Below are 24,151 nucleotides of genomic sequence, written 5' to 3' on the forward strand. Positions count from 1 at the left end.
GTCTGGGATCACAGTATTTTAAATGCTTGCCGTAACTGTCCTCTACGTGAAGATGCTGCTTCTTTTAGTGTGACAAAGGGTTATTGTCAACTCCAGTAGGTGGCAGTAAAGAAATTGTTTCTTTTATTTTAACCTTAAAAAAAATAACTATTTTCCCTTTTCCCATCTCCCCCCACCTCAAAAAGCCATGGAATTGCACACCATGTCACTCCTATACCTTTCCGAGGATTTCTGGTGCCAAGGTTAGAATTGCAGGTGTTACTTTTAAGTTGCAACTGCAATACTAAAGGTAGTAAAGTATGAAACAGTGGTGTCAGCTCATGCACTTCACTGACAAGAGATCCAGGCTCAAGTACCACTTCACCGGGATTCTGAAGCCTCCATAGCCACACAGCTGATTCAGTTTTGGAGATGTTTTTTTAGCTACATTTCCAAACTCCTGAATCAAACACAAAGCTAATTAAGAATATCTTATAGTAATGCAAGTCGGCAGCAGCATCCTTAAATATAAATCATTTTCACCTCCGCAGGCCACATGATATGTTGCATTTCTGTCTCTCTGTCTGTATCGAAAGTGAACGTTTGTAGTCTCAGTTCATCAGTTCACATTAGCCTCATGCTGAATATTTAAACACAGAACAATTTGAACACACCATGAAGAGAGACAGTGACTGCACTTTCACTTGGAACAGCAAGAGCTCATCTAATAATAATTTAGTAAATCAGCCATTTAGTGGCTCAGTTGTACACTGTATTGTGCCAAATAATATTCAGTTCAACTGTATGCTGGTGAAATTGAAATTCAGAATCTAGTCATGTGGCACTTTTTGCTCAATGGAGAGATGAAATGGAAAATCACCCTCCCAGTAGACTGTTTGAATGTAGTGATTTATCAAAAATATAGCAGAGTGACAATATAAACAGGATTTGGTTGCATGTGGTACAATCTATTCTAATTAGGCTTTTATTATTGTGGTTCCTTCTGCACAGATTATTTGATAATTCACATTGACATCTTCAGTTTATTTTATACATGGGCAGAGAGCAGATATGTATAGTTACTGCGTAGTTACAGTCTTTTAAGGCCCAGTCCTGTGGGAAGTGTGGTGATACCTTTATTGCCATATTTTGAACCCTGGCTCAGAGAGAACACCATTCCCTTAGGAGCAATGGGGAAATGCAGCTGCTGCCTTTCCTCCTCATGAAGTGCCATGTATGCTACTTCATAGCATAAAAGCAATATCAGATTAATCTATTTTCCCTGTTTAAGGCTATCAGAATTTGCAGGGAATGGTAATACTGTATACTAGACTAACAGATATAACTGGAAAAAAAAACATACAAGATTTTGGGTGCCCATGCTTTCCTTTCAACATGCTGACAGTACCTTTTCTTGCCTGTATCAGTAGGTCTAATAAAATATATTACCTCACCCTACAAAACTTGCCTTGGTTTTAACCATAGACCATTGTGACCTAAACCAAACGGCTATACTTTAAGGCTGTCTCTTATGAAGATGGGGGAGAGAGAATATTTTCCTAGGAAATGTGTTGTGAAGTTTAATTTGTTCCCATTAAAGTGGTGCTTTGAGATCTTTGAATGCAGGGCATTGCGGAAGTGAAGTAATGTCTGTAATCTCACCTACAGTTTCCATTTCTAGCCTAGTTTTAGGTGTTATGCCGGGGTTTACATAGTGATGTAAAATGTGATTGCCATGTATTTCTCACAACACAGTCCAATTGAGTAGCAGAAAAAGCATCTTCCTAACCATCATGATGCTATTTAGCAGAGAGTGCTGGAAGCGCAATAGGTGCCTGTTGTCATAATTCTTCTAAGAAGTATAGAGCTTCACAATCTATACTCAACTGCTGACACTAGAAAACGCGAACATTTTGGTAAAATGAATCAAGCAGTAATGTTTCTTTTATGAGATCTCCTCACAGAAGGGAAGGTTTGGCACCATTTGGAGATCAGGCTCAGTGATCCATCATAGCAAAGTCAGCTGTCCTGGCGCGTCTCATAGGTCACTCGATCGAACCAGTGGCTCTTACAACTATATTATTGCTTATGGAACAGTAATTGAGGCACCATGGTTAAAAATTACCTGGTCTAATAGGCAGTGAACAATTTGCACTCAATACAATTATAAGCCAAATCATTCATTTCATAACACTTGGACTAATTTATTTCTTGACCTTTTAATATCCATAGCTCTTCAGTAGTATTAACTGCAACTCAGACAAAATCTCTTGTTCATTTTGCTTTCATTGATTTTTTTTTTTCCATTGAGGCAATAACAGTTGAGTACAACCTTTTCTTTCTATTGTAAAAGTCAATCATGTAACTTATGTTGATATAACTCAATTGGACTGAAATGTCCTCTGCGTACAACAGCATATAATGTCATGCTACTTGTATAAACACGGGTATGTGTTTTGAATTTATTTCAAAGAATGCTTTGGAATATATTTGTAACTATAGATGACAAATGATATGTTTGCTGAAAGGAAAATGAAAACAAAACACATGAGCATTTTTTAAAGCAGTGCCACATCCATGTAGCTCATTTTTTGGTCATATATTACAAGAGATCTAAAATACAAAAATTTTGGAATTTATCTCTGATAATTTTGTTCTTTAGGATGACTTAACTGTCTTTACTAATAACACTATATTCATGATTTCATCTGGACATAACATCTTGCCTATTGAAGTACTATCATTTTACAGAGTAGAGGTGCTTAATTTTTCCAATGTGAACTTCTGGCAAATAAAATGTGTCTAAAAGTATCTTTTTAATACATTCAAAAGAGATAATATTTTGGTAATCTGATTTGTCTTTAATTTTTTTCAGCCTTAAACTAGGTTGTGAGTTCAGAGTTTTTGATGACCAAAAACTTACTGAAATATTTATGTATTTTGAAAAAACAGTGGCCATATTGAAGCACTTCCATAAATAATGCTGGTGTAGTGACAGTGATGATCTTTTCACTCACCACTGAAAAAGAAGCCCTAGACTGTATAAAATGGTATGTCTGCTTTTACGTCATGGAGATGTACACAGAAAAATGTTACTCCTGTGGGTAAATTTAATTTCTTAAATACATGTTATTCAACATTTGTACTTGCTTTGGATAATTTCAGCCAAATTTTTAAGCCTTTATATTTAAAATAGTAGTATTAGTAACAAAATACCTTTTGTTTCTGAGAAGAAAGCTGATAATTTTGTACAATATATGCTAGCAGACACTTCATTGAAGTAGCTTTCTGAGCCAAAGCCTCTTTGTGCAATAAAATACTGTAAGTCCTTTGAACACGTAGTTATAAAATATAGTTGTTACACAGTTGGCATTTTATGCTTCCCTAGAAATTACCACTTGGTACCTACATCTGATCTATGGTTTCACTTTTTATTTCAATCGGGTCTGAAGTGGTCTTTCCTTGTAATGAGAATGCCCCTTTCAAAAGACTTCTTTTAATTATGCCGATGATAAAATGTAAGTGAAAGTAGTCATTTGTAGGGGTTATGACTGAGCAGTGTTTTAACTGTAATACTAAAACCTACCAACGTTATTCCAGTCTCTATTTCAACATTTTTATGCACTCACTCTTTACAGAACATAGTGGAATATCATTGTAGGTCAGAATTTCAATGTGTCTTACTTTTTCAGGTTTCCTTCTGCTATTAAAAGTAACTTGAACTCTCAATTTCAAACTACTAACACTTCCTACCTACCTGAAGCATGTAATCCAGAAAACTGACAGTTTCATGGATCTTAATGACATGCTGGAGTTTGGGGTGTTTGTTATTGGGGTTTTTTTGTTTCTTTTTTTTTTTTTATATTTATGTGGGGTTTTTTTCTGTTCTGATTTGTTGGATTTTTTCCCCCTTCATTAAAAGGAAATGCAATGAGTCTTAAATTGTGTAAGTGAACACTTGTTTTATATAGAAAATAACTAGTTTGGCACACTTGGATATTTACATGTGTAAATACATTAATAACAACCAACTCTGAAAATTAAATGGACAAAATACATATGTACAATTTGCACTTTAATTGCTGGATAATTCTGCCGATTTAACTCAGCAGACATTCTCGCTTTGCAATACCAAGCATAATTATATATCTCTCTAGATTTAAATGCAGTCATGTGAATTATGCCACCCAATATATTCTAGATTTGACCTAATGGGAGATCAATTTAAAATTAATACAACTTGACCTGTGTTTGGAAAGTCTTTGTGTATGCAAATGATAGAAAACAGGGATCAGCCAAGTAAAGTGTTTTCTACTCTTACAAATATATAATTGAGTATCTACCTTGTGCCACACACAAAATTGCAAGCCACATTTAATCTTTTTTTAATCCCCAATATACCAGAGAATTTTTCTAATGGGCACAAAAATGTGATCCACGTAATAAAGCTTCTAGAATAGCCTGTGCAGTCTCTTTGAACAATGGTCTCAGAATTTAGCATCTTTGTTCATTTTTCCAGATTCTTTTTAAGTTTACTTCAGTCCAGACCCTTCAAATAATTCAAAACATTCTTCTTCTTCCATGAGGGGACTTTGACAATTTTCCAAAAATATATGGGTATAAAATGGTCAGGAGAAGACTTTGAGTAATAACTTTTTTTTTCTTGCAACTCTCATCTGCAGCTGTTTTCAAGAAATGGAAATGCTAACAGTACGAAGAGCAGAGGAAGAGCTATCAGAAAATCTTACATGTGCAAAACCTAAAAAAATCCCCAAACCCAAACCTAAAAGCTCATTAATCTCAATAATGAACATCTGCTTCAAAGTACTGTAGTTGCTGGTACAAATAGTTTGGGGTAAATTTTCAAAAAGAAATGCCTGAGGTTCCTGTCTGAAAATGCTTTGTACATGTCTCTCTATATAGAGTTTGCCCAGAGACTGAAGGTAGCTGTGGCACATAAGGGAAATTTAGACTGCAAAATGTGCTTTCAGGTCATTGTGGCAAACATTTGATGTCAGATAGAAAAAAGGAAAATAATGTTATAATTTCTTTGTTTATATGTTTATGGATAAATCAGGAATAATCTTTTTTGTTGTCTAGATAGATGGGAATAGTATGAGTCACTGTAAACTGGTGTGATAGAGGAATTTCTGTAAAGGAAGTTGATTACTTTTGTTAGCCATTGAATTGAGTTTATGTGGGCTTAACCATTCATGATCTAGTTTTATTTAATTTATTTTGTCTTCTAATGATTCACTGTATCTGACAAACTGACCGTAGTATGAAAGATGGGATTGCATAACTAAGGAAAAGTATTTGCAAAAGAAGTGGCTTTGCATGCTGGAATAAATTCTGCAGCCTTTTGTACAGCATGAAAAATGTGTTTCCTTTCGTGATCTTGCTATTTTTCAAACTGAGGGGATCTGTCCTTAGATCCTCACAGTGAGAGCTTGTATGACAACCTATAGGAAATGCTGAGAATTACCATAGTATTGATTTCTTAATGACAGTGGGGCAAGACATACTCTAAACATACTTAGACAAATCAAAATTTTACAGACATAGATGTGAGTCATGTAATCACTGTCAGACAAAGTCCCTAAAAGAGGTGGTTTAAGCACTGGCAGAGTGATTTTTGTTCTGCATATCTGCTCTTATGTATCTGCTCTCCCTTTGACTTAGAGACCTAACATTACCAGAGATCTTCCAGAGCTTTTAGGAACAAAACCATCCAAATTACTTGCCAGATGCTTCAGTTGATGATAATATGGTAGGAGCATCCAGACTCTCAAATGTCAGTTTATTCGAAGAGTTATTCCAATGCAGCTATATTAATGTTAGTTTATTCCATGCTACTGTGTATCTAGATGAAGTACACATCTGTGCTAGCTACTAATTCTCTTGCCATTGTTATGTGCCCATCATTTATGGAAATGAAGACTGGCAGTATGAGTAGTCTAGATTAAAAAAGGAGGCTGAAACCTTTTTTTAGTATTTAAGCACACCATATTAACAGGAGGATAATAGGGGTAAGATGGGAGACTTGCAAGGACAGACTTACAGGTGATCACCATAATTTTGTTCCTTCTTTTGTCAGTGGTAGTTGCAATAGAGGCTGCTTGAATAAGGTGTGTTTTCCCTATTGCTGTGCTTTTTATCACCTTTGTGGTTAAGAGGTGTTTTAATCATCGATTCGCAATGTTTATGGCTAGATGCCTGCTTGCATTTGCACTTCAGTGTTTGTTCTTTCTGATGCCTCATATAGGCTTTCTATATTTTATTTATAAGGTTGGCTCATTGTGGAGCAGGTGGTAAGGTCATGCATGACTGTTTTTAGTGCTGTAGATATAGGCAGTGATTTTCAGTTTGGGTGTGGAGGCTGATGAGGCTACAATGGCTGGGAAAAGCTAAGGTTCTAGCTACCACTGTAGACTTACTTTTTGCAAATTGCCACTGAAATTCAGTGACAGGAATTCAGTGCACTTCCATCCTATAGGCACAGTTAAGCAGCTTTTTTTGGTTTTTACCCGTCAAGTGAAGTATGTTGTCTTTCTCTCTCATTTTGCCTTCCTGTCTGTAATATCTATATGGTGTTTATTTCTTCAGTATGATTCAATTATAATATATGGAAACAATTCAGTTGTTTGTTTGCTAGAGGAGTTTTCATCTTTGTGTGAGTACAAATATCTTTTTAGTGAAATGGGCCTGTTATTTTATACTTTCCATTAGGCTGGCATAGTTCCCTCAGTTTTACACTAAATGGAGGATCTTTACATTTTGAATAGCTTTTATGAATCTTTAGAAAACTATAATTGCTGAAAATGATACAATAATGCAGTGCTCATTGTAGATGTGGAGAGATGGGAGGTTCTGGACAGGCTGAAACTCTTGTATACTAAGCTAGACAGCTGACATTTTAGATTCTTCTAAATGGCTCTCTATCAAAATGTTGGTTTTGCCGTTGCACTCTTAACAGGTGTTCACAATTTTATCTTTACTTTTAAAATACAATGCATACACGAATTTTAAGTATAAGTTTAAAAGCTAGTTCTAACACATGTCCTTAAGTAACACATTTATAGCTTCACCCACTGAAGAACAAAGGACAAGATCAAGCACAAATTATTGTGATTTTTCACTTGAAATTTTGGAATGTGACCTTTCCAAGGTGAAAAAGGGAACCAGAGTCTGATGCTTGACTCTGCAGAAGAGTTTTTTTTTGTTGCAAGTAGCCATGAAAGTAGGAAGTTAGAAGGCAGAGCCAGGAGGTCAGACATAAGAGTCAAGGAAGTATGAATGACATCATCATCCCTAAGTACCCTCTCAGAAGATGAATGAGCTCTTTCTTGTATTACAATGCTAAAGAGCATTAGAAGGTGATATGATATCTAGACAACACATAAGATAAATGCCTCAGAGTATGCTAGAACAGCTTTCCCCCTGTGCCCTCCACAAGTACATAAATCCTTTGATAGTCTCAATAATACAGTATGTGGCTGATGAGTATTATATATTGTGGTCAGCTTCTTGACAAAATTCGTTTAGATTTAACAAGTACCTTGAACATTATGTAATTTAGTTACTTAAGCCAAATAACTCAGTATAACTCTAGAAACCCTTTAGCTGACTAGACTCACAGCCCTTTTGGGACACAAAGTGGATTGTTTTCACTAGCTGCTGAATAAAAAGCAAGCAGATGTCAAGAGAAGAAATATCCCATCCTTTTTAAAGCTGGCACAAAATGTGTTTACCTTGATGAAACTTGACAAAAAATGTTTTCATCATGATAAAACTTGAAATGCAAGTTTCATGATCTTAATGAATTTCCTTCTGAAGGGAATGCATGCCACAAACAAAACATGCAAAGTTGCTGTAATGTTGGTTCAAGGTGTGTTCTGTCAGAAGCGGATTCAGTCTGAATTTCAGTTGTGTTTCAGAAGCCCAGTAATTCCAGTATGATTTATATAATCTTTCCCACAGTAATTCTGGAATATCCAAAGTTGCAGCAGACTTCACTATGCAGTCCCTTTTTTGCTTGTGTAAACACCTCTACTTCAAGGAGGAAAATCTAATTGAAATATTTAATTACATTCCTATTTCAAAAATTGAAAAAGAAAAATCCCTCATAAAAAACCAGCTTCAGGTTGGAATAAAAATGGACTCTGGATATGAGGTGTTCAGCTGCATGAAGGCAAAGTTCTGACACATGATACTTAATCACTAAAGTAATCTTTCCATTTTCCAATATTTGCTCGGTTGTTATTTTTATAGAAATAAAATTATATTTAAAATGAAATGCAAGGCAATAAGACCCTTATTTTAGTTCTAACTAAATGCTGCAAAGTCCTTTATTCTAAACCAAAAACTGACAGACTTTTAGCATTAATAGAAGAGTGGATCTTTCTTGACAAATGCTCCCATAAATTAGATATTAGCTTTAGTCAAACTCTGTCTCAGGAAATATTTCTACTTGCATATTCAATTGGAAGGACTTTACATGATGCCCACTTACTGCTATGAAAATGTAGGCTTCTGAGACGAAGGGAATGAAAAATTTGTCTAAACAAAAGAATCTGGAATAACAGACCTTGAGCTTACACAGTGATTTCTTTTTATAGAATGTGAGTTTCACTCACTTTTTGATACGTCTATCTGCTGCTCTGTCCACCTATCTATCAGTTTATCTATCACTATTGCAGTGATTACATGCAGTATCAATTGGATTTTAAAAGACATAGATCTTTTATATTAGCTGTCCTTTTTTATAATACCTTTTACAAATTTAATCAATGCATTTTAATATACAATATAGTTTAAGTGCAATATACAATAAATATTCGAGCTTCATCTTAAACATGCTCTAGCCTTTAAATTGTTAAAACTGCAGTGCCCTTTCAATCTACTTACATAATGTCATAAAATATACATTTCAAGGTAAATGAAGTCAGCTACTTCAATTTAGTCCCTCAAACTGGTAGTAAATGAGAGGTTAACACTATGGTGCCAAACCCATTATTGAGTAAATTTAGCACCTTGGACAGCTCTGTAAAATCTTTATTGCTTTCCTGACCTGCTCGTCATGTTCTGTCTATGTGTTCAGTGGCTCTCAGCTCTGATTGAAAGGCAATATATTAGATCCCAAACACAAACATGCTCGGGGGCTGCTTCACTGTGAGCGTAATGACATGGAGGTGAGAACAATTTTCTGGTCACCGCAATCCAAGCACCTTGCAAGGTCTGTTGCTCTAACTTATAGAGGACTTTTGGGGCTCCTTTGTATGTGAAATTGTAACAGTAGCTTCTGTGGTAATTTAAGCAGAGCTGCAAAGGATTTAAAATGCATTCAGAAAACAAGAAGTTAATATCTTGAGCATGCCTCTAGTAGCATTTTATTGCGTACTGTTAAAGCTAGTTTGCGTCTATAAGAACTACAGTCATCTCTGGAATAGCAGATACCACTGTGTAACACAGGAGTTTTTGTGTAACATCTACTTTGTATGATCTGAAAATGTCATAAATCAGAAATGCTTTTATTGTGTAAAAATATTATTAAAGTATGAAACTCAAATTTACAGACTCTGAAGATGTTGAAACCATTGACTAGCTAGAAAAATTGAATGCTACTCATCAAGCATATTTCAATAAACCATCACGACAATTAGTTTTATTTATATGCAATATGATATGGCATCTAAGAACTTCCAATGTTTAAGAACTGGAATATATTTGATATTAGGTAGAGAGGCTGTAAGATTCCATGTAATTACCTCATTTTTTAATATGGTCTTCAATCTCTTTTAGATGGATTCTAAGGTTTTTAGCTCAGCATTACATAAATAACTATGATTAGTTAGGTAGAACAGAAATGACTATTTAAATTTATTTATTTATTTTAGTAATTTGGCATAATGACAGCTTAGGTTAACAATATTCCAAAGCAGTTTGTGGTCTCTGTATCACAGTTTAATTTTTCATCAGTGAAATATATAGTGCAAACAATTTCTAATGAACTGAAATAAATCCTAGTTTGCAAAGTCAAACACCTGTGCAGTAATTTTCCAGCTAAAATAATGGATTAAAAAAGATAACATTTTTCAGTGACATCTCTGTTTTCTGGTTTGCATCTTCAGTAAGAGGCAAAAAGAGCAACTCAGTGTCTTGATGATTCTGGTAAAGCAACAGGGATTGATTATACCTAGATGTTCTCTGTAGTTTGTCTGTCCATGATTATGCTTATGCTGCTAACATTTGTGGTCAAGCTACAGAAAAAAAAAAAAACAAACCAAAACAACCACCTGAATCGGAAGGAAAAAAAGAAAGCCCCTAAAACCAAACAACAACAACCAAACAAAGAAAAACACATAAAAACCCAACAGAAAAAGTCTGTAGCAACTTAACTCCTCAGAATCTGTTTCAAATGTAGTGATTTAAAAATCCATCAATTATGTATTACATCTCACTTTATATGTGGAAAATAATTTAAATGTGTGTTCTGGGAGAGGGGTGTGTGCAGCAGAAGGCAAGCCTATATGTTTACTGGGAGTACAAAAATCCTCCATCTCATTTTTGAATTTAGGACATTATATATGTCATAAGTAGTTACTGCAGTATGACAACTATTTTATCTTATATTATAGAGAATTTAAAATTGAAAAAAATGCTAATATGCATCTAAAAGCTTGTCATTTGAAGAGTTGTTCAAGGATTTTTGAAGAGGTTATGGTGACAGCAAAATGAATGCAATTATATCTCTATTTTCTGATCAGAGTCTACAGTATATGAAAATTGAGCATTACTGTTTCTTTTTGGTATAAAATATGGCTATTGTGTAAAATATTTTAAGTTTAAAAGTTTAACTTTGTAGAAAACTGTAAAATCCTTAGAGCTGGTACTATTTTTGTAAGCTACTTGGAGAAATATACCTTGGTGAATAGCATCGTGTTGGTATATTAGTGCAATACTTAGGGGCTGAGAGTTACAAAAACACATTGTTTTTCTCAAAGGACAGTCTCGACTGTGTTTGATCTAGCAACTGGGAATCTGCTAGATGCATTGAAAGAATGGGAAAAAAAAATCTGGATTAATTCTGCAATGTATCTTTACATTTTCTATCAATCAGGATTGTTCAAGTAAATTTTTCCACACTGTAAAATGTGAGAACACAGGAAATGCTATTATTGAATGCCAGTTTAAAATACCCTAAGAAATATTAAGTGAAAAGGAGCAAATAGGAAAATGGAGAAAAAAAAATGCCCAAAATGGAGAAATAATCACAGACTGTTTTAAATTCTGCTGTCCATGCAGGGAATTTCTCTGGGAAACACTACACAGTTCTGGGCCATTCTCTCAAAGTGCGTGTGTTTTCTTCTTGTGTATCATTTTATGTACATGGATCCTACCCTGACCCATCACATCAGGATACAAACCACAGAAGTTGAGAGGTTACATTACCAGTAGCATAGAACTGATTGGCTATCTTTTGAATGTGGCCTGCTGGGTAAGGTCACAATTCCCGCAGTATGCAATTAAGAATAAAATAAACACATTGAAGGGATTCATAACGTACTCTGAATGACATTGATTGCAGTAATCTAGTAAATGACCTTAGGATTGTATTCTGCAATAAACCAATGAGTGGTTTATAGTGCAGATGGTAGAGACTATTGAGTGATGTATTTTATTTTGCAGCACCAATGATTCTCACCTTTTGACTTGATTAAGCTTGTGTGTGAATAGGATGAACTAGTGATTTAACACCATGCAGTGGTTGCTGAGAGTTGTTGCAATTAATGTGTACCTGGTGGGACAAAGAAAAAAAATAAACAACACAAAACATGGTGCAACTAATAGAAGAGTATAAAAGATTCTAATATTTGTTTTTCCCCCTAAGCCATTTATTGAACTCAGAGGAATGAATCTGTTTTTATATTGACAGGAAGTAATACTTAAGAGGGCTGCTGATTTAGTAGAAGCACTCTATGGTATGCCACATAATAACCAGGTAAATGCATTCTACTTCAGTAATTCTAAAACATGGCTATTAGATGTATAGATAGATCAGGGGCTAAAGGTATATGATGCTACATTATGAGACAAGAATAAATATAGAGGGCAATGCTATATCTGGAGCGGAGTTTAATTTGCTTGTTTTCTTTTTTAAAGGGTATGAATTTAGTGCTTGTAAAAGCAATGTGTTATTAACCCTGGAGGCATTTGCCCACTTTCACCAGATACTGTGTAATATGGGCAATGATACGCATTATGTCTCACCACCAGTAATTTTTCACTCTTACGCTAAAGATAGCTCTAAGGTGGAGTAAGTCTGGGCTCCAGCCCCATTCTGCCAGCTGGTCTTGTTATACAGAAGTGTGGCCGCTGGGACTGAAACTTCCAACTCTCTAACCACAGATGTCAGGATTTATCACGAAGGCAGCAGATCTTACAAGCATTAGCTATCTGTCAGCCAACTGGTTTAGAAAGAAAAGCATCTGGGTTTTGCTTTTGCATGCGGAAATGTTTCATTTTAGTATGTAAGAAAACGTTTATCAGAGTCACATTTATTCTTTTTTCCCTCCTTCTTATCCTTTAGGAAATAATCCTGAAAAGAGCAGCAGACATCGCAGAAGCACTCTACAGTGTCCCCCGCAATCACAACCAGCTCCCCGCCCTTGCTAACACATCAGTCCATGCAGGAATGATGGGAGTGAATTCCTTTAGTGGTCAACTAGCTGTCAATGTTTCCGAAGCCTCACAAGCCACCAATCAGGGTCAGGAGAAGACTCATCTTCCTCTCTTTGTGAACCTTTTCTGATAAAAGTCAGGGAAATGTGCAGAGCAGTGGAATAGTGATGGTTCAAAACTGATGGCTATGGGCACATATAGACAGATATCATCCCACAGGCACGCACAATCTTTGAATGACACAATACCTTCATGAGATGGGGGTCTTTTTAATGACTTTTGTCCCAGTGTGGGAAAAGCGCTTCTGTACATATGTAAATAGCTTTTCCTTCTGCTCAGAATAACACTTGTATTTGTGTTCAAATCCCACTAATTTTAAAAGGATTTCTATCTTGAGCATGTACTTAATGTTAAGTATTTGCTTACATATATTCCTCAGTGTGAATCATCTCTCAGTCTGGCCCTATGTAGCATTTATTTATAACACAAAGGTATCCCTTGAATATTTGTCTGTTTGGTTTGGTTTGATTTTGTAAGGATCATAATGTTGGCACTGATTTATTTTTTTTTCCACAGTTTGAAACTTTTCTAAATTTTGAAGTTAGTAAAAAATAGAAACATTTGCAGAGACATTTTCAGAGCTTCTCTATTTTTTAAATAAAGTGTTTTTCACTTTGTATAAAATCAATATTGTTTTAATTCCTACAGTTAAAAATTAAAAAAAAAAAGTCAAGAGTATTTTTGTTAAAACCTTTTGCGTTTTCCTTCACCTTTTCTCAGCTCTACTTTGGATAATCAACTTAAAAATCCACTTTGATGAGAAAGTGGTACAAAAAGATTGTTTTCTAGATGGGCAGGCAAAATTATTTTGAATTACACAAAATAAAAAAAAATATAAATGAGTTTCCACACACAGCATTTCCAGAATTAGGTTAGATATTCAGATCTTAACTTGGTGCCAAATTTGACAGTAATTTTCTACCAACACAATAATCAGAGCAGGGCAAAAAAGACAAAGGATATCCCACTACTTTGAGAAATATACCCTACATTTTCTGGAGTAGTGAGCATCTAGTTTGAGATGAGGTAAATGAGAGTGACATCAGAAGAGAGTTAACAAAAATCACATGCTTTTAAGACACCTGAAGTCCATATGTACTCCTCACTGAAAATGTAGGTCATGTTTACTCCCTTTCCTACAAACAGCTCTTTTAGAGTGAGTGTTCGTTTGTTAATCCAGTGGTAATCTTTGCTTGAGGGCATGGGTTGCCTGAGGAGCTGTGCAGGCTGTAGCCTCCTTCCTCCCGCTTTGTGTGCCAATCAGCAATGACCTATAGGCAGTGAGGGCTCACTGTCTGGGTTTCCTGGTGGTAGTGGTGGTTGGCCTGGCTCTCCCCATGCACACCATGGCTGCATTAGGCTGCTGGCTTGGTACCCCAGAGTTACTTGCTTGTAGCTGTTTGTGTAAGAAACTGTTCTTGGGCTAATACCAATTTCTAAATGTATTCCCTCCCCACAAAAGGTTTTACTCGCAACTCAAGCAGCGTCTCACCTCATGGCTATGTGCCAAGCACCACCCCTCAGCAAACAAACTATAACTCTGTCACAACAAGCATGAATGGCTATGGGAATGCTGGAATGTCAAATTTAGGTGGTTCTCCAACCTTCCTGAATGGGTCTGCTGCCAATTCTCCCTATGCCAGTGAGTATTGCATGGCTTTTCTGTATTTTGCTCATTTTCATTAGAATTAGGCAGTGACTTTTCTGTGATACTCAATATTTAGTTTCTATTTTGAGCACCTGAAACAGGGCTTGGTCCTTTCTCTCCTCTTCAAGGCACTGACCTTTGAGGAATTCCAAAGACATTAGCATTGCCAGCAATGCTCTTCTCTGCTTTTTTTTGTTATTACTATTAAGGAGGCTCATAGGAACTGAAAAAGAATAATGTCTCTCATGGTTTGGGCTGATAATTTCATAACTTACTTACCTTATACTCTGTAAATAAGAAATGTCCTCAACATTGCTAGAAAGCAGGGATGGCCTAAGTGACTTAATGTCTGTTGGAGTGGATCAGAAGTCATATGTCAGTACACAACTTTTTGTTGTGATGGGTATGAAAGGAAGCTAAAGATATTTGCTGCAGGAAAAATAGTTTTTATCCAGCTGTAAGATATGAAGGGCAGAAAAGTTTACTATAATAAGACTGACATTTCCATAAGCTTCATGATGATGTTTCCAAGACCTCTGAGCAAATAATATGTTCATAACCTTTATAGATATTATGAATTACTAGTAGGCCTAATCTTGATTGCTTATACTCCATTTGCTTTGTAAGTAGGTATTACATTGGCTTCACTGAGAGCTTAGTATTAGTCAGTAAAATGTGACAATGGCTCTTAAGAGTTTGTGTTTTAGTGTCGGTACAGTGAATGCCACAAAGACGTAAGTCATACAAATTGTATATTCCATGGCATAAAGAGCTTATGGTCTACAGTGTCAGTTATGGAAATATTTGTGTATAGGACTAGCCTTCTGCATTTGGAGATTAAAGGTTTAGTAACCTGTTTAAATATAAATACATTCCTGTTGGTAAAGGCCTATGAACCTCTTCTGCAGCCTCTCACACAGCACATAGTCCCTATTCACATGAGAAAAATTAAATGAATAGGACCTGCCCAAATGCACTGATGTTACTCATGCGGCATAAAGGATTCCACTGACATCTGCAGAAAGCTGCTAGCAGAATCAGGGCAGAAGGTCCTGTGACGTAAATAGGTTTATAGGCTGAGACCCTGCTATGGACAGGACAAGCAGACTGCTGAACATACCAAGGTTTACACAGCACATCTTTATTTTAGTGGTGTATTCATATTAATGATGTATACAGAAATGAATTATTTTGAATTGTATTAAGAGAGTTCAGAATTAAAAAGGGAATAATAACCCTTTTCATTCAAGGCTTCTTAGCTGCAGATTTAGAAGAAAATATTTAACCACATAACTAGTACTTAAAACCTGGGAATTGCTAACCAGTTATTATTTTTGTACTCTAATAATAATGTAACATGCAATGGTACAAAGTACCTTATTTATTAAGTTGAATTTACTGTCATAGAATCTGCGTACTCTGAATTCATAATATAACATGATTGATGGGACATCTCTTTTTGGAAGCAGATGCCAGTAATGCATTTAAAATACTCTAGCAGTGTATTATTCCATATTTATGAACTAAGTCCTCTTCAGAATAGCACTTCACTTTCCAGCCCTTGTTCTCTGTTCTAGTTATATTTTGGGAGGTTTTCTTGGTAGATCTGTCATTCTGCTAATGCCTAATCCATTGAATCAGAAAATGCTTCAATCATGACCTGAAAATTAAAAGGTGGCATTCTTAATTAAATCAATAAACTAATTGCTGTATAGTAGCAATTCAATTTAGGTGCTTTGATTGCTCTCCCTTAGCAAGTACTTCCAGACATAGAGTGACTTGAGACTAAGATTGTATCTGTCAGACTGTGAAACTTTGAACATTTAATTTCCATTAATTGATTTCCTCAGTGTTAACAAATATGATATCAGATTCTGAAATAAGACTTAAATAGGGTGATTTTTATCTACATAAATGCAAATAAAATAATAATTCAAAGCCCCGATGATAGGAATTTTACTCTATAATATGTAATTATTCATAGCCCCCTCATGTATATAAGCAATTTCCAAACAGGATGAAGAATGAAAGGATGGGATCTTACCTTTGGTCCTTTCCTTTTTTGTTGTTGTTGGATAAGAGGGTATAAAAATATTTGGCTTTATTTTCATGAAAACAAATTCACTTAAAACCTCAGTGGTAAATATCAAAGATATTTATCCAACTACATAGTAAAACAATAGTTTAAGGATATAGGTGTTTAAAGACTGAACTTCTTGTATAGTAGGTTTGCACCTTGGACAATCAGTTCAACCCCTAGAAAAGAGAGCCTTACATCTACACTTACTTAGAAAAACTGAAGACTCTCATTTTATTCAATCTTGTAGTTAAAGCCAGATCTCTATTTGGTATATAGCACAATGGCTTCATCACTTAGCTATTCCAGCTGAAATTCCTGTCAATGGCTCTGACTAAAAAGGTTGTATTGACTGTATTCAGACAGTGGTCATAGGTCCTCTGGGGAAATTATTTGTCTTGAGCATTGTAAAACAGACTTTCATTTTAAAAAATCTCCATCTTGGGTGAGATATGAAATACCAACTCCATTCCTGTGCATAAATACAATGGTCAGAAGAGAAATATGGCAATTTTCCCTGGCACTGAGAATTCTTGGGAAGTGCCCACAGCAAAAGCTTTCCCAAAGCTGATGGATACAGGGAAGCTGGAGACTGGCTTGTTTAGTTAAAACACAGAAAGAATCTGTAGCCATTGTGAGGGAAGTTTAGTGGTTTCTCCTATTGGGAGATAAAAGCATGGTTTCTGTCAGTTATCCACACTTTCTTGTTGTACAACAGACACAACCAAATGAGAAAAAAAACCCGTCAGAGCAGCAGCCTCACTGATTGCTTCGTGCTCTACAGCCTCCATTTGTGTGTATATAGATGTGTGTGTGTATGCTTTTGACATAACACCTTTTAAACCCTAGTTCTTGCAGGGTTTGAAGAGAAAGAAACCCAACTATTTTTGCTGACTTTTGACAAACAGGTCAACTAGGTCATTGCTAAGACCTCTACCTTCTGCAAGTTTGCTTGAAATCCCATAGGTCTTTCTGGAGTAATCTTGCAACATGGAAAGCATGGCTTAAATTGCTAGTTTTTGAAGATAGTTAAAAACTCAAACCTTTCCAAGGTAAAAATTCCAGATCCAGATTTGTACTTTAATTCTTCTTGCCCATCAGTTTTATAACCTCTGAGTTACCCGCACAGTTTTGTGGGTAATTATCCATCTACAGAAAAATGCCAACCAGTAGAAAAGTTTGAAACAGGATGGCAGGACAGGCTTGTAATAAAAATAAAGAGTTGCAGCAACAGAGAATTAAGGGATTGTTTAAGAGCTTCTAGAATTACTGCTTTTGAACACCTGCAAAACAGAACAAAATGAATCGAAATGAAACAAGTGGGTTTCCTTTAGTGACTGATCACACTTTGTGAACAACCAGAAATCTAACTGCAGTAATGGCATTGGCCTTGGCTTTAAAATGAGACCCAGTGCAACCAACCAGAATTGTCTGGTTTCTGCAGCCTGCTGATTATCTTAATACTAAGGAATGCATTTTGGGGTGTCTTTTTTTCCTCTAGTTGTGCCATCAAGTCCGACAATGGCCTCTTCCACTAGCCTCCCCTCAAACTGTAGCAGTTCCTCTGGGATCTTCTCCTTCTCACCAGCCAACATGGTTTCAGCAGTGAAACAGAAGAGTGCTTTTGCACCTGTTGTGAGACCACAGACTTCTCCTCCTCCCACCTGCACCAGCACCAATGGCAATAGCCTGCAAGGTAGGTGAAACCAAGTCTGCAGTATAGCTGGCTGCTTTCAAAACCATGAGTTCCTGGTAGCTTGCAAGGCTCTAAGCAACACTGAGTTGTCAAAGGGGATTGAAGACAATGGGGGATCCCTGGTGGTCTCTGTACTAAAGTTTTCTCCTGTAAAGAGTAACTGGACTCCACCACCACCTATTATCATGCAGATGTTTGGCAACCACCCTATCTCTAACTCTACTAATACTGCTGAATTGAGAGGTTGTGTCTTTTAAAGCACAGACCTACTGTTATGATAAAAACAAGTAATATTTCAGCTTACTAATACCATCCTTTTTCTTTCTTTCTTTCCTCTCTTATTCCTTGTTGTCGTCTTTTATCAGACCAGTCTTTTGTGGACTCTAGCAAGTACTCCACTGCAGGGTCTCTCCAGGGGCTGGCCTTCTCCTGAAGTACGTCACTCAATCTTCCCTTCTTTTTTTCCTTTGTCATAGTACACTTGTGCAGAAATCCTACTGAGAGCAAATAGACTGTTACAGAGCTTGGCACAAACCTTTGCCTTTCAGTAATAAAAGACACATTACAAACTAACAGCAGCATTTCCTAGTTTAACTCATACCAGGACAAACATTAGTTTCCACTGATTAATATGCTTTTGTGCCAATTATTCCATAAATGGCACAGGACCTTTTTAAAAGCCTATTCAACTGTTGGGATCAAGGGGCTGCTCCTTTTCTGCATTCTAACCCCTTTATTGAAAAGTATTCCAGCATTAACACCTAAACATGTTTTGAAGCATTGATGCAAGCTGAGGGAGTGACAGACAAAAGCTTGTCAAACCAAGGATGCTACAAAGACCAGCACTGCCCATTCCATTGTTTGGTTCAGGCTGTTTTACAACACTGTGCCTAAACCTATCTGTGTAATTACCTCACTACACATTAGTGTGCTGAGAGAGATATTTTCATGCTCGCTTAGACTGAGGAGTTTCTATAAGCAGATGCAGCCAGCTGCCTCCAACTGTGCCAGAGGTGGGAAAGATTTTGCGGTATGGTTTGTGCTTCCCCCTGACCTGAGGTCTGTTTTCCTTTCCACGTGCCTGTGCAAATTATCTAAAGAGCATTGAGCACAGAATAAAATCCATCATTTTTAATGCCATGTTCAGAAGGAGCTGTGCAGAGCAGGGGGAGGATACTTCCACAGACTCCACATGTCTCTCTATGGCCTCTGGAAAGAAACGCTGGGCTTGCGGGCATAATGTTGATAGCACTATTAACAACCAAAAAAATCTATATTCAAGCTGAGCGGAAGGAATTCATTCATAAAAGCTGGGATCTATTGTGACTGAAGGAAAGCATTGTTCTCAGTCTGAGTGCATTTTACATTGGTGAATTAGAAGGAGGAATCCTTGAAATATGCACAGAATAACACAGAAATTGTGAAAATAGTAGGGACATATAAGCAGAACTTGGGTACTTTTGTAGTTCAGTTATAACAGGAATTGTTATAAATACAGGTTGCATCAGGAATATAACACCACAAAATTTTCAGATGATCTGTAGTGTTTAGGAGATTCATTTTTTGTGCATTTTAAAATTTTGGCACTGCTGAAGTGGTACAAATTTTAAAGCTAAAAATGCTTCACCTCCAAATTCAAAAAATATAAAAGAAGCTAAGAGTTCACTGCTAGAAGCTTTTGAACATGTTAATGGATTTTTTTTGTCTCTTCACCTAGCCCCAGTTTGCTATTGCAAGGGGAGAGAAAAAGCAAGTAACAGGAGAAAGCTTTTCCAGGCACTGTTTTTCCTTTTACAAGACATGGCATTCTCAGATTCCATATACTCAGTTATGAAAAGCAATTATGGTTTGAGTGAGAGCACCGGACACAACTGGGGCTTGCTGATTGCCTCCTCATTATGTCACATGCACATCTGTAATGCCCAGAAACCACACAGATCTCAGTGTTTCCCCTAATTTTTTTTTTAGCAATTCAGTTTTCATAATAGGAATGAGATACCAAGAGATGGTTCATTTCTAGGTCATCATTGAACTTCTTGGTGAGTAAAAACCACACAGCCTTAGTCCCATGCCTTCTGACACCACCTGAGGCTTGTAATAATCACTCAGAAATGCACTGCCTGTTGTGCCTTATTGCTTAAATAAACAACCATGTATAAGGAGGCTGTCTTATCTCTCTTGGGCTTCTGGATACATCAGAAAGCAATCAGGCTTTCTTTATGTAGCTTAGATATCAGCAGAACTCACTAAAACAACAGCTAGGCTTATCTGTTGTTCTCTTTGCCATGCAATTTTGTAAAACTCAAAATACATTATTTCTGTAATTTGCTAGCAGCAAATATAAATTAGTATATGATAGAAGAAATAGTGCCCGTTGGTGGGAGTTTTTCTACTCTCTGCCTTCCCTTTTTGGAGATAGTGTGATCTCATACCTCCACTGTTTCCCACTGATATCTCTGTTTTCAGGATCAATAACATGTTACAGCTGAGAGAACTTGCATGACTAGATATAGCACTTAAGGAATAAAAGTTGATATAAATGAAGACTTGGAAAGGAAGAAAATATCAAAGCTTTTAGGCAGAAAAAATATCATTTGCCTTGTAATTTAATTCAGAATTTCAGAGCTCTTCAAAAACAATAATGCTTTGAAAAAATGAGCTAAGATCTGCATCTGTACCACTTGTTTCCAGTGGCAAAAGGTGTGTAGCTGGTATTTAAGTGCAAGGAAATGTCTAAGCCACAAAGGGAGGAGTTGCAATTATGTCATCTTTGTTTAGGATCTTATCCAGAGTAGACAGCTGTGCTGTCCCAAGAGATAATTCTTGACAACTTTTTGGTGAAAATGTTTTTTCTAAAGAATCTTTTAGCTTGAGAATTTTTTGTTGGAATAATATTTTGACATTTTTTCTGAAGTGTAGGTATTTTTTCTAAATCAAAACAACACCTTGTTTTATAATTTCACTACATTTAGAATTTATAAAGGGCTGAAAAGAAGAAAATATTAGTAGTATGCACAGGAGATTAATTATCTGTCTGACTCTGCCCCAGTTGCACTCATCACCTATAGGAAGACTCTACCCATTCCCATCTGCTCAACTCCTTGCTTATCTGGACAGTAAAGGAGGGAACACTGTCATTTGTTACTATTGCTTTTCTCTCCACTGTGACTGATGTCCAAGCACTGAAGTCCCACCCCTGTATTCTGCTGTCATCCAGAAATCTCCAAGTGCTGTAGTAATATGGATTAAAGTTATTATTCTTGGTTAAGAAACAGAAACAAATTGGATTGTTTGATGAGCTGGAAGAACTGGAACAAAACCTGTGTCTCAGGTCTATGGCCATATGAGACTTTCCTATGTTCAGATATGGAAAATTGCTCCACCCTTAGTTGCAAGTGGCTGAATTAGAATTAGTGCAGAATTAGTCTGGTTGACTGTATCCATCGCTGTCAATACTTACTTTATTGACTCCATAGAGGTCTGTGCTTGAGACCCACATGGTCCACATGTAAAAGTGACCCCTACAAGAGCAGAATAGGGAGTAACCACAACAGTGAGAGCATGGGTTTGCTTCATTTTCAGTTGCATGTTCCAAGAAGACAGCCTAATTGTGAAGATTCAGAACTTGTTGTTTGAGAACTGCTGAAATAAAATCCTTTGAGATTTTTTTAACAAAAAAAATTAAACAAACTGTTTTACCCAGCATAGATTAAATAGGCACAGATTAAAAAAAAAAAAAGAAAAAGGCAATATTGAATTAATCCTATGATTTGAGATGAGGGAGACAGAATAGGCATGGGTACAACATGAAAATGCATCCTCAGTATCCACAGTAGAGCCAAAAATGCCCATGACAGGAAATACTTCAGCAAGGAACATCTAAGACACAGTAGTGTTCTCTATGCTACTCGAGGGTCTTCCTGTAGGGCTTAAAGAAACTTAACTCACCTCTCTATCCATTTTATTCTCATTCTCAGCTCCTTGAAGAGCTCTTATGTGGAGGGGAAACAATCAGTAGAGTGATTTCACATAAAGCCATTGCTGAAGGATAAATGCTGAGAATTGAAATGCTGCTGTATAGTTGCAACATGTCACCTTTGAGGATGGCCTGTTGCAAACATGTGGATGTGTTTTGCATTCTCACTTTCTCCTCTCATTTTATTTCATTTAATCAGCGCAGTTTACTCGAGCTGTTCTCCCCTTGCTGATTAGACTTGTAATTCTTGCACATATGGTGGTGTTTGTGGAGAAAACATTTCCCTCCTCTCCCCCTCCAACCCCAAATCTGTGAGTCTTTTACTTTGGCTCTGTTCTTATCAAATAATTGCAGCTGTAATTAAAGCACAATGAATCAGCACCAGTCACAGGGTTGAATTCTTCCTTAAGAAATTACATGTCCAGATGTCTAAGATGGCAGGCAGTTCTAGCGTTTAAATCGTGCCCATGAAATGCTGCCATCCTGAAGGCAGATCTGTTTTCTACCTTTTGGCAAATAACCGTACAACTGGCATTTTAAAGATGCATTTTTGTTACAGTTTTCATCATAAACGTGCGTTACTACCCCCTGTGTAGGTGATGTGATTGCTCACAGTATATCACTTGGAATGTCTGATCTGCATAGAGTTCCTTGTATATAGAGGGAGACCAAGCCAGAGGTCAAGCTACGTGGGAGACTGTAACTGTTGACTTTTAATGAATGTCTTGTCTTTAAGAGACATGTGATGGTTTCATACAAAATGAGGTTAGGAAGCATAATAAAGAAATACTGATGATTCAACTTAACTTAGCCAACAAAGGAGAAGACAGTCTAAATCAACATTAACATACGACTCGTTCAATGTAGTTGGTGATGTCTGCTACAAGTGTAATAAAACCGTGAGACACCAGTCTGTTAAACTAGCAGTTAAGGACATATTTCAATTTGAAAATTGAATTTGAGAGTGTAAGTCCTTTTCTGAGCACCTGGAAATACACACATCAGTCCCAGGGCTGAACACTGAACTTGTAAGAGAAAACAGGCATAAGAGAATGGAGCACTGTTAGTGTGCCTAATGCAAGGAACACCTTACCAGGTCTGTGGCCTACAGTACTCCAGCCATTTTCTCATATATGGAACAAATATCTGCTCTGCTTTTAAAAGAGTAATAGAATGTGTGGCAATGGCTGGGCCAGGTTTAAGCCTCCTGAGCATTTTGAGATTTTCAAACTAAAATCAGAAAATTAAGTTGGGGTCTGATTCTCATAGAAAGGGAAGTATACTTTTTGTGCAAGAAAAATCACCAATTGCAGCAGAGTCACTTGCAATTTAAACTGTTTTTGGATCAGAATGAGGCTTCCTGTGATTGCTGTGTACATAGTTGTCTCTACTCGATGATATTTATATATAAATTTGATTCACAGTACAGCTGAGTATGTTACTAGTAAATGTTAAAAATTCTCTGAAGACATTGGAAATTGCTTGATAATACACAAAAGTAACTTTTTCCCCATCTCTCTCTCCCCTCTCCCTCCTCCCCTTTCCTTCTGACAGCTATATCTGGCATGATTGTTCCCCCCATGTGAAAGAATTGCCTTGAAGAATTTTATTAATGAAGAGGTTGAATTCTGCTTCAGAGAGAATCTGTTACAAGTCCCAGAGTGGAACTTTTTACTCAGGCCTTTTTAAAAATAAAAAAAAAAAAAGAAATAAAGAAGGATCTTACAATAACTGCAGATTTTTAAACAAAACAAAAATCACCATCCTTGCAAATACTGAAATTAACAATCTCCAATTGCAAGGTGTTGATTCAAGTTGTCCATCCCAAATACCTGGGAGATATATTTATTGTATGTTGATAAAAAATCCACTTTTTTTTTTTTGGGGGGGGGGGTTGGGGCTTGCTTTTATTTTCTTTTGGTTTTTATGTTTTTTTTTAAGGCTTGATTTAACTCAACATCATTTGTCTTTTATAAATCATACAATTACACACGGGACACTAGAGATGGAACTCCACATTTTTAATTTATGATT

At 36.4% G+C, this 24,151-nt stretch overlaps 1 protein-coding gene across 4 annotated transcripts in view; it reads left to right on the forward strand.

Moving 5' to 3' along the window:
- EBF1 (EBF transcription factor 1) overlaps window positions 1-23,835 on the forward strand; it is a 274,295-nt gene extending 250,460 nt beyond the window's left edge. For all 4 annotated transcript variants that reach the window (XM_013128585.3, XM_005147314.4, XM_031047356.2 and 1 more), the window contains exons 12-16: window positions 11,915-11,980; window positions 12,569-12,746; window positions 14,183-14,362; window positions 17,947-18,141; window positions 23,672-23,835. In XM_013128585.3, the coding sequence (XP_012984039.1) occupies window positions 11,915-11,980; window positions 12,569-12,746; window positions 14,183-14,362; window positions 17,947-18,141; window positions 23,672-23,703 (651 nt within the window). In that variant the 3' untranslated portion in view covers window positions 23,704-23,835. The remainder of the gene's footprint in view (window positions 1-11,914; window positions 11,981-12,568; window positions 12,747-14,182; window positions 14,363-17,946; window positions 18,142-23,671) is intronic.
- Window positions 23,836-24,151: the final 316 nt, after the last annotated feature.

Source organism: Melopsittacus undulatus, chromosome 10, assembly GCF_012275295.1.
Source record: "Melopsittacus undulatus isolate bMelUnd1 chromosome 10, bMelUnd1.mat.Z, whole genome shotgun sequence".
In the NCBI taxonomy this organism is placed as follows: Eukaryota; Metazoa; Chordata; class Aves; order Psittaciformes; family Psittaculidae; genus Melopsittacus; species Melopsittacus undulatus.